The sequence below is a fragment of the Oryx dammah genome, unplaced genomic scaffold, assembly GCF_014754425.2.
Source record: "Oryx dammah isolate SB20612 unplaced genomic scaffold, SCBI_Odam_1.1 HiC_scaffold_3, whole genome shotgun sequence".
In the NCBI taxonomy this organism is placed as follows: Eukaryota; Metazoa; Chordata; class Mammalia; order Artiodactyla; family Bovidae; genus Oryx; species Oryx dammah.
In genome coordinates, this window is record NW_024070187.1 from 56672281 (window position 1) to 56685625 (window position 13345).

A 13345-nucleotide genomic window follows, 5' to 3' on the forward strand; every position below is an offset into this window, starting at 1 on the left:
GTTGGCAAACTTTCTGTGAAGAGCCAAATAGTAACTATTTTAGGGTTTACAGACCACACAATCCTTGTTACAACCATGCAGCTCTACTGTTGTGGATGGAAAGCACCCACAGACATAAAAGAGTGGTTGTGGCTGTTTCCGATAAAACTACTCAAACAGGCCAAAAGCCATAGTTTGCCTACCCCAGCCTAGTCTCAGCAGTTGCTAATGTTTGGTGATATTTGCTCTCATATTTTTCTCGGCCATTTGAAAATAAGTTGCAGACTTTAATACTCATCTCCTAAGAACAAAGAACCTCTCTTACTGTCTCAAAAATTAGGTAATAATTATGTCAAGCAGGGTTCTAACAGATAAACAAAACCAGCAGGAGATACATAGTAAATTAAATTCATTGATGAGTTTTAGTTTAATGGATATTGTTTAAAAAAAAAAAAAAACGCAGTAAGTGTTAGTCATTGTGCCTTCCTGAGAACTGTTATTTTCCTCAAAGCACATTTTTGGAGAAGGAAAAAAGACTTGTGTAATTCATATGTATTTATGAAGCATAATTACTTTATATGTTACCAATGGGGATAAAAATAATTATAATGATAGCTACATTTATTGAGGTTTTTGGGCCAGGTTGTGCTAATTGCTTTATATAATTTATCTCAATCTATACAACAACTCTCTTGAGAGGATAGTCTTTTATTTCAGTTTTACAAGTGAGGAATCTGGGCCTTTGAAAGGTCAAGTCACTCACCCAAGGGCACAGAGCTAGTAAGGAATAGAGCCAGAATTACTGTCTGTAATAAAATGGATTGTTTTAGTTGTACTGGTTAATTGTTACAATGCAAGGATGATCTTAACTAATTACAAAGATTGCCCATTTTGTTAAAGATGGTCAGGTACAAAGTATTAAAAGTTTGAATTGAGGGATTTAAATTTCTTTTAATGAACTTCTTGATTTTAAATACAGTAACTCACATCAGCTGGTAGCCTGATACATAAGCCTGACACATAAATTAGACACATGTCTAATTATAAGTCTGTTTTATCTATTAATCAACCCTCCAATTGTTTGCACATAAATGAGTATTTTTCATGTGCTTAAAATCTTGATTTCGTTGAAGAGATCTAGTTCCCTAGATTTTTGTTTATACTTTAGTTGTGACTTTTTTGTTCCCAAAGTAAAATTAAAAAGGTTTGGAGTCTGAGTTCCTGGTGCATGACCAGCAGGCCCACCAGGAGGCTCATCATCTCTTGCATCCTGGGAAGGCTTTATACATGAGGCTTCAGCCAAGTTCCCAGTAGTTTGAAGACAGACAGGATCAGGAACATTCATGTCCTGCAAGATCAAGGACTTGCAGGAGATATCTTATAACAGTTCAGTGGGATTTAATGACAACTAGAGTCATGGAAGTTTTCTCTGCACTGTTAGGTATGGACCCTGCAGGGCTTTTAGGGACGCTAGGCTACAGATTGTGTGTTTTGAAAATTCTTATGGGACTTCCTTGGTGGTCCAGTGGTTAAGACTCTGCACTTCCAGTGCAGGGGGCAGAGGTTCAATCCTTGGTCAGGGAACTAAGATCCCACATGCCTCACATGGCCAAAAAAAAAATTCTTATGAGAAGTGCAAAGGTGTGGTTTTGTTTATAGTAGAGACCTTGGGGAAGCCTTTGGGAAAAATAATGAATATTGTCTCATGGGCTTTTTATCCACGCCACAGATGTGTTCCCATGCTTAAGTAACTGGAGTTCTGTCTGATTTAACTCTTCACTTAAGAGTAAATATCAGTGTTGCTTGATATTGGGAGTCTTTAAAACATGCTCCAAAATAATCCACTGACCTGAAATATTTTTCCCCCTTGTTTTGCAGTGATCCTGAGCAGCTGAAGAAAGAACTAGAAGAACTAGTTAGTGCTATTGAAGAGCATTTTTTTCAGCCACAAAAGTATAACCTCCAGCCAAAAGGAGAGTAGACCATCCCAGCCTTGAGCATAATTACATTTACCTACAACTAAGCTGAACTTGATTTCTTAAGCAATGTTTTTGAGGGCCAAATAATTTAAAGTATTGCTACAAGTATTTTATTTTTTAATAGACCTGCATTCCTCCTTATTTTATGTTTGAGTGTTAAGGGAAATAAAGAAAGATGGTCCAATCTAACAAACCAACATTCCTTTTAAAAGGCTGAGCCTGGACATCATCTGAATTTAAAAAATGAAGGCTTTAAAAATAACCTTCAAAAAACATGTTGTGATTAATAAGCTTTCATCAGAATAAATACCAAATATGTTTGTCCTCTAAAATTCATTTTATATGTAAGTGAAACAGCCATAAAGCCTATACAGTTACTAAATTCTGGGCTGTCATATCTAAGCTAGCCACTTTTATATATGTATATATTTGCATTTCTATCAAGTCCTTATGAGATAAATGAATAGAGCAAATGTTGTGTTTTAGGGAAAATACAAATCACAGGAACCTGTAAAATGGAGCAAAAGATATTTTAAAAAGGTGAAGTTTTTTGATCTAAAACTTTATTTCTAATTATGCACCATTATACATTATGTAGGTGGTAGAAAAAAAAAAACATCTTTGTGTGGTGTGTGTTCATTTCCTTTTTTAAAATCTTGAATCAAACAGTTGGTTATTTGACACCTGCAAAGTAGATTATTGTAATAATTTTTTTCACTTTAGTACATTTAAATGTAATCTTGGTCCTAAAGTAGCAAGGATTATAAGCAATAACTTCATGACTGACCTTGGTTGGTTTTTTTTTTTTGTCTTGTTTTTATGTGATCACAATCTAAAACCAGACTTTTCCAGGTTCATTATTTGATCTGTGCCTCCTCATCACTGATGGCCTCATAACCTTCCAAAATGACTCCCAGCAAGTACCATGACCAAGGACCAAACTGTTCTTTATATACTTTATATATGTTTTGTGTGATTCTTTTATTTTTAAAGCAAATGATTGCCTATTATTCTTAAGTGGTTATTAGCCGTCTCAGAACAATGAAAAATTACAGTTCTGTTGTCAATCATGTTTCTAATATGAAGGAAAAAATATCTGTATATTCTCACAATAACATAGTTTGTCCCCTACCAGCACTCTTAAACATACAATATTCCATATATTCCATATATTCTATGCTGCTTCATTGTAGAAGCAATATTTATTTTTGTTTGACAATGTTTTCTAGTCTTAAACTGTACTCCAGAAAAAAGAAATTTTAGATCTGAGTACATAAATGGTACTCCATCACAGAGCTTGTCTCTGGAAATGTGAAGGTAATTTAAGATCTAGTCCTGCTTAACGGAGCTCAGGGTCTAATTGGAGGGCTAATAAGTAACCATTGAGTACAGTATTTACACATTCTATGACTGAGTTATTTGTAAAGTACTCAGAGTTGAGAATTGTGAGAAAGGAATTCATTCTGCCCAGAGGAGGCTTCACCTTCAGGAGCAAGTAGCAGCTGAAGATGGAGAAGGAAGTCTTCCAGGCAGAGCACAGCAAGAGCAGAAGTGTGGAGGCGCTGGGGTGTGTGTGGTTGGGGTGGGGTGGGGGTGGGGGGTTAAAACAGAACCCAGATGTAAATTTCAATACCTGCCCCAGTTCTCCCCATGAGCAATGAGTGGGTGATTCAGTTGGAACTAGAGGAGATCCTCCTCTAATTCCAAGTATCTCTTGACTTTTTCCTGGTGTTATGAGATGCAGGGTAGCAATGTGTGGTGCATAAAACTTGCAACATAAGGCCCCTGCATTCTAGTCTGGTCCACTGGGAACCAGCTCTGTGACCTTGGTCAGGTAACTTAGCCTCCCAAAGTCTCCATTTTGTTATTTTTTACTACTTTGTTATTTTTTTTAGGGCAGTTCTAGGTTCACAGAAAAAATTGAGAGGAAGATACAGAGATGTCTCATACCCACCTTGCCCTGATGCATGCCAGCCTCCCCCATTCTCAACACCCCCCACCAGAGTGGTAAATTTGTTACCATCAGTGAACCTAAATTAATGCACCATTATCATCTGAACTGTGGAAACAAGAAAAAGATCAGTGAAGGAGTGAGGAATAGTAGGCAGAGCACAGGATTTTTATGGCAGTAAAAAAATTTTTCTGTATTGATACTGTAATAGTGACTACATGTCATTATGCATACATTTGTCCTAATCCATTGAATGTACAAAACCAAAAGTGAATACTAATGTAAACTATGGACTTGGGGTGATAATTTTGTCATTTTTAAAATAAAGAGATTTTACTAAATGGTCTCTGAGGTCATTTCATGCTGCAGGTCTTTGTATAAAAATCCATTAAGGACACCATCAGCAATAATAAATCATCAGCAGTTCTCTTTGGAAGAATGCTTAACTAGCCCTCTTAAAAGACCTAACATCTGAGATGGGGGAAAACATTTTGTACCACAGAGACAGGCAGCCTTAGGTTCCTATCCCGCCTAAACTTATAGCCTAGAGCAAGGGTAGGGGTGCTGAAATCAGGTATGAGAAAGGTAGAACTGGGTGACATGCAGATGTCAGGAAACACCTGCGTGCTCTGCAGGGGTGGAAGGCAGAAATGGGGGCTGAGCTCTGTGTAGCAGCCCCCTCTGCCTGAGCCTGCTTGGGGAAGACAGTACAATTTGATGTAGGGATGGCAGTCCGTCTTCTCTTGGTGCCTGGAAAGAACAAATCCCAAGTGAAGTCCGATAGTCTGACTTGTAGGAGGAAATGCAGGCCAACTGTTTGTGTTTTTTCTTAGTGATGTTTCTGAAATCAAGAGACCTTTATTCTTCTCTCCCATAAGAAACATTGTCATTACCTCTCATTAATTTGTCTCATTGATTTAATTCTATCATCATGCTATTAAAGGAAAGTAGTATTTGACACTGGAAACATGGTTTTAAAAAGAAGTAATGAAGCAAATGCATGTGTGCTACTTTAAAGAGATTTTGAGAGGATGGCATCTAAATCGTATTTATAATTTCTGCTTCCTCAGAGCTATTTGTGTATTCGTTATATGTTCACTGATTGAGTCATGCTTGAATTTTGCTATGAGCCAGGCACTTTTCTGGATAGTGATAATAAGCTTGCGTTTGTGACCTCAAGTAGTCTAGCCGAGGAAATCCATATGGACACACATGATTGCTGCATTGCAATAGTCAAGGGATTGAATTATGGGCAGACAGTTCTGTGATATCCCCTTTTGGCCTTGTCTTTTTCAAGAACATCAAATTCAAACTCCTCTAACATTTTTGTTCAGAATAATTTGACTCTGGGAGGCTGTTTGCATGCCATTTCCCTGCATCATCCCTCTGTCCTGTTCTTGCTACCAACACACTTTGTGTTGAGTAACTCAACTATTGAAAGCAAGATGTCACACTCTAGGCAGATGGGAGGCAAGAATTAACGCTCCTTCTAGAGACTTCCCCATGTAAGCTGCTGCTGCTGCCGCTGCTAAGTCGCTACAGTCGTCTGACTCTGTGCGACCCCATGGACTGCAGCCTACCAAGCTCCTCCACCCATGGGATTTTCCAGGCAAGAGTACTGGAGTAGGTTGCCATTGCCTTCTCCACCCCATGTAAGCACAGGGCAGTAACAACTCCGATTCACTGGAGGAGAAAGGTAGCTGTCTGGAGAGATGAGGCCCTCTAACATGAGCACATGGTGACCAGGGTGGAGAGCAGTGTTGGGGAACCTCGTTCCTCTTGGCCTGGCTTACTTGTGTGGGTCTGTGAAATTAAAATTTTCGAAACACTGACCACTTCCCATTTGTGTCCAAAGAAAGCCACTTTTGGTGTTTGCCGCGAACCTGGTCCGTAACGGACTCAGGCACTCAGAGCCAAGATTTGGCTCCAGGTCAAATAATCATTTGAAACCATTTCAAAGCAGCGTTGTGCAACTTCCAAAGGAAAGTTACAGTTGCAGTTTACAGAGATGATGAGACCTGATTGTGTCCTTCAAATACATTGTTCTGAACTATTTCACCTTAGCTATTTTCCTTAAATCTCTAGGTGACAAGAATGAAATGTAGCTCCATAGCTGATAAGTGTTCCTAAAACAAAAGTAAACTTTAGGTGGAGGCTTGAGCTAACTTGAGATAACTTCTTTGCTGGTCCAGCAGGCTTCCTTATTTTTTCCTTCTGAACCCTAAGTCGGTTCATTCCCTGAGGTGGAATCATCCATTCTCTGCCCTCTGAAAGTGTCTTTATGCTCAAAGCTGTAATTGTCTTAAGTGCGGGACTACAAACTTCTCCCAAGTTCCAATCCTATATTACCACCTGCCTCCTTGGGCTCTTCTACTCAGATGCCCTCAAATTAGATCAGTGTAGCCAACTCCAAATCTGTTTTTCCTCTTCAGTTAGTTCCTTAGATCCCCAGATTCAGTTAGTTCCTCCAGTCTAATCTGTACACAGCCACCTCAAAATACCTGCCTGGAGTCTTTGGTGATTTTAACATGTGACTTGCCCCCTTTCCTTTTCAAACTTATGGAAAATTTCAAATGTGTACAAAGAATCATACAATGAGCCTCCCAGTCAGTGCCCATCACCCAGCTGTAGCAAATCATGGCCAGTCCCATTGCATTGAAATCTCCCTCTTGTCCTATCTCTCTACAGGACAATTCTGAAGCAGATCCCAGACCTATCTTTGTATCTGTAATTATTTCAGTATATATCTATAAAAGATAAGGACACACTGACTCACACATACACACACACCACCACATTACTTTTGTTACACTTTAAAATGTTTACAGCTCCTTAATATCATCAATTACGTAGTCAATGTGCAAACCAGTCATTTGTCTGATATGTACTGTCTAGTCTTTGCTTGAAAAAAAAGTATGTTATTTGCTCAGTTGTGTCTGACTCCTTGCAACCCCATGGACTATAGTAGCCCACCAGTCTCCTCTGTCCATGAGATTCTCCAAGCAAGAATACTGGGGAGGGTAGCCATTCCCTTCTCCAGGGGATCTTCCTGACCCAGGGGTTGAACCCATATCTCCAGCATCTCCTACATTGCAGGCAGATTCTTTACCATCTGAGCCACCAAGAAAGCCTCTCTTTGTTAGAATCAGGGTTCAAACAGTATCCACTTACTGTTAACAGGTCTCTTAAAATATCTTTTAATTTATAAATTCTTCATCCTTTTCTTTTTCTTTTTAAATCTATTCCAAACTGAATGATTTGTCCAATAGGGTTTCCCACATTGTGAATTCTGCTAACTGCCTCCTTATTGTGTGTTTAACATGTTTCTTTGTGCCCTACAGGTCATGTAAGGTGGTATGGAAGATGGAGAAGCTTGATCTGATTCAGGTTTGATTTTTGTGGAACTTGGGGGCAAGGGTAACTGAGGTGAATGCAAAGCTTATGCTGCCTGCTGTGCTGTGAGCAATACAGTCCTTTGCCTCTGACTCACCAGCCTCACATGTCTTCTGCTTGTATCAGTGAACCAGTGACAGGCTAACTCATCAGCTTGCAAACAGATAAATTTCTCAGACTCTTCACAGTTCATAACAATAAGAAGAGGGAAGTCGTACTACCAAATATTAAGATTTATTATAAAGATACAGTAATAAATTTGGCAGAGAGATGAACAGATAAACCAACGGAAGGAAATAGCAAATAATCACATGTATGCAGAAGAAATTGGTATATGACCAACATGGCATCGTAAGTCTATCTGTAAGGGAAAACTATTGAGTTAAAAACTCTGGAACAATTAACTATCCAGATGGAAAAACTAAAATTAGATCCCTACCTCAAACCATATCCAAAGCCATATGGAAAATTAACTTGTAGTTGGATTCAAGATCTAAACGTGAACACTTAAAAATTCTGAGAAGAAATTCACAACATTGTAAATCAACTATACTTCAATTAAATAAATATTTTTTAAAACTACCTGTTGCCGGCTAAAAAAAAATTTAGAAGAAATTAATTGTAGGCGATTGTCTCTATGATATCATAGTAGAGAAGGATTTCTTAAAGGAGGAATTAAAAACCCAAACCATAAAGCAAAAGAGTCAACCACATTTGTATAATAAAAGCCATTATAAATAGAATTAAAAGACAACCCACAGTTTGGGAGAAGATAATTGTAACTCTTCTAACAAAATTGGTGATGAGTTTTTATGTTACTTTTATTAACTTTGAATCCCACACAACTTGTGAGCGTAAATCCACTTTATACACTCATGTGACACAGATTTTGAATTTTGATCAAGAACCCACTTTCCTCAACTGTCATCCCCAGCCCATCTCCCATCTCCACCCAGTGCATCAAGCAAACTACACATTTCTCTGGTTCTGGATCAGAGAGTACACTTTTTTTTCTGGTTTCCTTTTCACAGAGGCACAGTCCTTTACAGATGTCTTGGGCACTGGGATTAAGATAGGACACCATGAATAAGAACAAGAAACTAGAAAAAAGAACCCAATAAAACTATTAGAGGAGAAAAATTAAAAAACAACCAGGTTAGTTCCAGCTCCCTGCCTCCTACCAGTCCAGGGCCACATTTCCAAGCACCTGTGCGTGGTGTGTGTGTGTGTGCGTGTGTGTGTGTGTGTGTGTGCGTGATATGTTATACCCCAGCCCTTGAGACCCACACCTGGTCTCATACCTCCCTTAGGCCATAGGTCCCCAGTGGTTGCTTTCTGGTTTTCGCAGTTTATGAACGACAATTTTTTTTAACATGTAGGAAATATATTTTATTTAGAATTCAACTATACATTTAAAAGCATTTTGTTCCATTTTATCTAGCACTAATGTCTATTTGACTATGCCAAAGCTTTTGACTTTGTGGATCACAATGAACTGTGGAAAATTCTGAAAGAGATGGGAATACCAGACCACCTGACCCGCCTCTTGAGAAACCTATATGCAGGTCAGGAAGCAACAGTTAGAACTGGACATGGAACGACAGACTGGTTCCAAATAGGAAAAGGAGTATGTCAAGGCTGTATATTGTCACCCTGCTTATTTAACTTCTATGCAGAGTACATCATGAGAAACGCTGGACTGGAAGAAACACAAGCTAGAATCAAGATTGCCAGGAGAAACATCAATCACTTCAGATATGCAGATGACACCACCCTTATGGCAGAAAGTGAAGAGGAACTAAAAAGCCTCTTGATGGAAGTGAAAGAGGAGAGTGAAAAAGTTGGCTTAAAGCTCAACATTCAGAAAACGAAGATCATGGCATCTGGTCCCATCACTTCATGGGAAATAGATGGGGAAACAGTGGAAACAGTGGCTGACTTTATTTTGGGGGGCTCCCAAATCACTGCAGATGGTGACTGCAGCCATGAAATTAAAAGACGCTTACTCCTTGGAAGGAAAGTTATGACCAACTTAGACAGCATATTGAAAAGCAAAGACATTACTTTGCCAACAAAGGTCCATCTAGTCAAGGCTATGGTTTTTCCAATAGTCACGTATGGATGTGAGAGTTGGACTGTGAAGAAAGCTAAGCGCCGAAGAATTGATGCTTTTGAACTGTGGTGTTGGAGAAGACTCTTGAGAGTCCCTTGGACTGCAAGAAGATCCAACCAGTCCATTTTAAAGGAGATCAGTCCTGGGTGTTCTTTGGAAGGAAACTCCAATACTTTGGCCACCTCATGCGAAGAGTTGACTCATTGGAAAAGACTCTGATGCTGGGAGGGATTGGAGACAGTGGGGGAAGGGGACGACAGAGGATGAGATGGCTGGATGGCATCACTGACTTGATGGATGTGAGTTTGAGTGAACTCCGGGAGTTGGTGATGGACTGGTAGGCCTGGCATGCTGTAATTTACGGGGTCACAAAGAGTCAAGACACGACTGAGCAACTGAACTGAACTGAATGTCTATTTGAGTTGTGAGCCTCCTGCACACTTGCTCACTCCACATGCTGCCAGAACTGGCCGAGCCCTGGCTGGGCTTTCCTGTGCACCCCACTACCACCCAGCAAAATCTCATTAAGAGGGAACAGGGCTCAATGGAATTTTGAAAGACTTTTAAGTTGTAAAATTTTAACTTGAAAAATGTTACTGGCTTTGAAGACACTTTCCAGTCCTTGCTTGAAAAACTTTGACCATTTAAAAGGGAAAAATGTTTCCAACTTTTTCTTTATAGCAATCATTTACACTGCTTCTGAAGCAGCATAAATGCTGAATTCCTGGAGTCTGAATTTCCAAAAAGATTGTGGTTACTTGAAATAGCCTATTAGGTTAGTATCCTGTTCTCCCTACAGAGAGATGAAAGAGGAAAGAAAACTGATAAGTCCAGACAGGAAGATAAAGCAGAGAAATTGGAACACTGAAATATAACAATATGGCAGCTCTGCTACACACGAAATTCTAAGTACTTTACTTTTGAGCTCTGTGCTGTGCTCAGTCGCATCTGACTCTTTGCGACCCCATGGACTGTAACCTGCCTAGCTCCTCTGTCCATGGAATTTTCCAGGTAAGAATACTGGAACGGGTTGCCATTTCCTACTCCAGGGAATCTTCCCAACCCGGGGATCAAACCCTTGTGTTTCCCACACTGCACCAACTGGAGAGCCCTTTACTAACTCGAATTCTGTTGACAACATTGTAAGGTAAGTACAGTTATTTTTATTTTCACCTCATAGGTGGAAACACTGAGAACCAAAATAAGTCAGTTAAGTAATTTGTCTAAGTTTACAAAGCCAGGCGGTGATCCATGGCTGCCTGAGGCTGATCACTGTGGCAAGAATGGGGCCTTTCTTCAGAAGAACATTCAAACCTAAAGAAACTTCTGTGGTTATGGAATGTTAAAGGATGATTTAACACATATTTGTGGAGTCTTGTCGCTGGTTATAGGAAGAAATGAATTGTGAAACAGTAGACATTGAGGTCCATGTGTGATCTTGTAGCACGCCAAGTGCAAATGAATTTTTGAAGCCCAGGATGGGTAACATGACACCAAGAAAATACAACTCGAAAGCATCTCTCTGGATACTAAGAATAGTTGTTATCTTAACACACGGTGTATTAATCTTGGAGAACTCGTGGAATATGGAAAATTGCCAGGAAATATAAATTTGGAAACTATATTACCCCCTGCATTAGTTAGCTTTTGCTTCATATGAAACCACCTCAAAAATGAGTGACTTAAGGCAAGAGCCATTGGATTAGCCTATCTGGCCTCTTTCTTCAGTCTCTCCCTGCCCTTTGGGGAGACACTTTGGGAACCAACATTGCTGAATCAATGCCCTTCAGTTCCCTTGTCTTCTCATCTCTATTAAAATTGTGTTCTCAAAGATGAGGGCCTTCTAACTTCTCCATTTCCCCACATTCTCTTTGACTTCCCAAGAGCTCTTAACCTGAGATCAAAGTTTCTCCAGTGATTCTGTGCGTAGAATGCAGAGAGTCAGTGAACTTGGACAGAAAACAAGAAACATTTTTAAAATTACTTCTAGAAGCTCTGACCAAGATTTAGGTTTTCTTCTAATTATAAATGAAGGCAGCAAACCACAACAGTGTCATCAGGCCCTGTGACTTTGTCATCAATAGAAATCCCCTATGTTTTACATTTCAGCTGCCACAGGTATCTCAGACTATCATTCATACTCATTACTACAAAACCATGGTAGTTATTAGACCCTATTCGACCTGTGGTCAGATTTTGTTATTCAGTATGCTAATAATGGAGCACATATAAACCCCTTACCCAATATATGGTTTGCAAATGTTTCCCCTTTCCTTAGGGGGGATTTTTGTTGTGTTGATTGTTTCCTTTGAGGGAATTTTTAGTTTGACATAGTAATTCTTACATTTTTAAATGATTGGGAAAAAATGTTTTAAGAATGATAGTTCCTGAAATGTAAAAATTCATGAAATTCCAATGGCAGTGCCTTACTCACCAGAACACAACTATGTTCATTTGCTTACATGTTGTTATGGCTACTTTTGCACTACAATGACAAAGCTGAAAGTTGGGACAGAGAAGGAATAACCTGCAAAGGCTAAATTATTTACTAAATGGGCTTTCAAGAAAGTTTGTTGACCATGAATTAGAAGAGCATAAGGGTCCTGATGCTGGGAGAGATTGGGGGCAGGAGGAGAAGGGGACGACAGAAGATGAGATGGCTGGATGGCATCACCGACTTGATGGACGTGAGCTTGAGTGAACTCCGGGAGTTGGTGATGGACAGGGAGGCCTGGCGTGCTGCGATTCATGGGGTCGCAGAGTCGGACACGACTGAGCGACTGAACTGAACTGAACTGTAGGGTCCTGAAGACTGGGATGACATCTCATACTTGCTTGTATCACTTCAGTGCCTAGTCCAAGTCCAGAGAAAGAATCACTAATGAACAAATCTCTCTGCTGGTTGATTCTTCTAAGCCTTTTGTGGTACATACCTGCCAATCTTGGCATCTTAGTAAATTCTCCCTCTCAGTTTTTTCTCTAAGCTTCAATTTTAAGGACTTAAGTTCCTTTCCTTTGAATAACAGGAAAACTTCATCTTACATTTTATATTTAGCAACAGGAAAACGAGAAGAGGGCTGAATGTCTCTAGTTCAGCTCCACTGTTAAAGGAAATTACTAAGTAATGAAGCAAGCTCCCACTATAATGTTGTTGCACAATAGGAATTACTAGGCAAGAGCAAAAAGTGATCAAAAGGAGACTACCCTGCATCACCTTTCTTCAGTATGCACTGACAAGGAGAAACCTTGACTCAGTTCAGTGGACATTCCCCCAAGCTAAAGGGAAGGGGTCAGAAGAGCCCAGCAGAAGCTCAGTCCTTCCACAGAACATCTTTCATCAAGGAAGGTTATTCTTAAAGCCAGGGAAATAACCAGGGTCTCCTTATATCTTCTTAAACCACACAACCCTTGTACACTACTGCCCTCAAAAACAGTCATTTAAAAGCAAGTAAAATTGTATGGGGTTTTCCCCAGTGGCTCAGTGGTAAAGAATCCGCCTGCAATACAGAAGACTCAGGTTCAATCCCTGGGTCAGGAAGATCCCCTGGAGTAGGAAACGGCAACCCACTCCAGTATTCCTGTCCGGGAAATCTCATGGACAGAGGAGCTTGATAGGCTACTTTGCCAGGGTGCCAAAGAGTCGGACATGACTTAGTGACTGAACAATGACAATAATATGGTACAAAGTAAGAAAATTAGACTTGGAGGTAGAACATCTAGGTTAAAATTCCAATTTTCCCCCCACAGCTTTCTGCCTTCAGTTCAGTTCAGTCACTCAGCTGTGTCCAACTCTTTGCGACCCCATGAATGGCAGCACGCCAGGCCTCCCTGTCCATCACCATCTCCCGGAGTTCACCCAGACTCACGTCCATCAAGTCTGTGATGCCATCCAGCCATCTCATCCTCGGTCGTCCCCTTCTCCTCCTGCCC

At 40.0% G+C, this 13345-nt stretch overlaps 1 protein-coding gene across 2 annotated transcripts in view; it reads left to right on the forward strand.

Annotated features, from left to right (window-relative positions):
- The window catches only part of PGM2 (phosphoglucomutase 2), a 38142-nt gene extending 33892 nt beyond the window's left edge, over positions 1-4250 (forward strand). For both annotated transcript variants that reach the window (XM_040238001.1, XM_040238002.1), the window contains exon 14: positions 1858-4250. In XM_040238001.1, the coding sequence (XP_040093935.1) occupies positions 1858-1960 (103 nt within the window). In that variant the 3' untranslated portion in view covers positions 1961-4250. The remainder of the gene's footprint in view (positions 1-1857) is intronic.
- The last annotated feature ends 9095 nt before the right edge of the window (positions 4251-13345 follow it).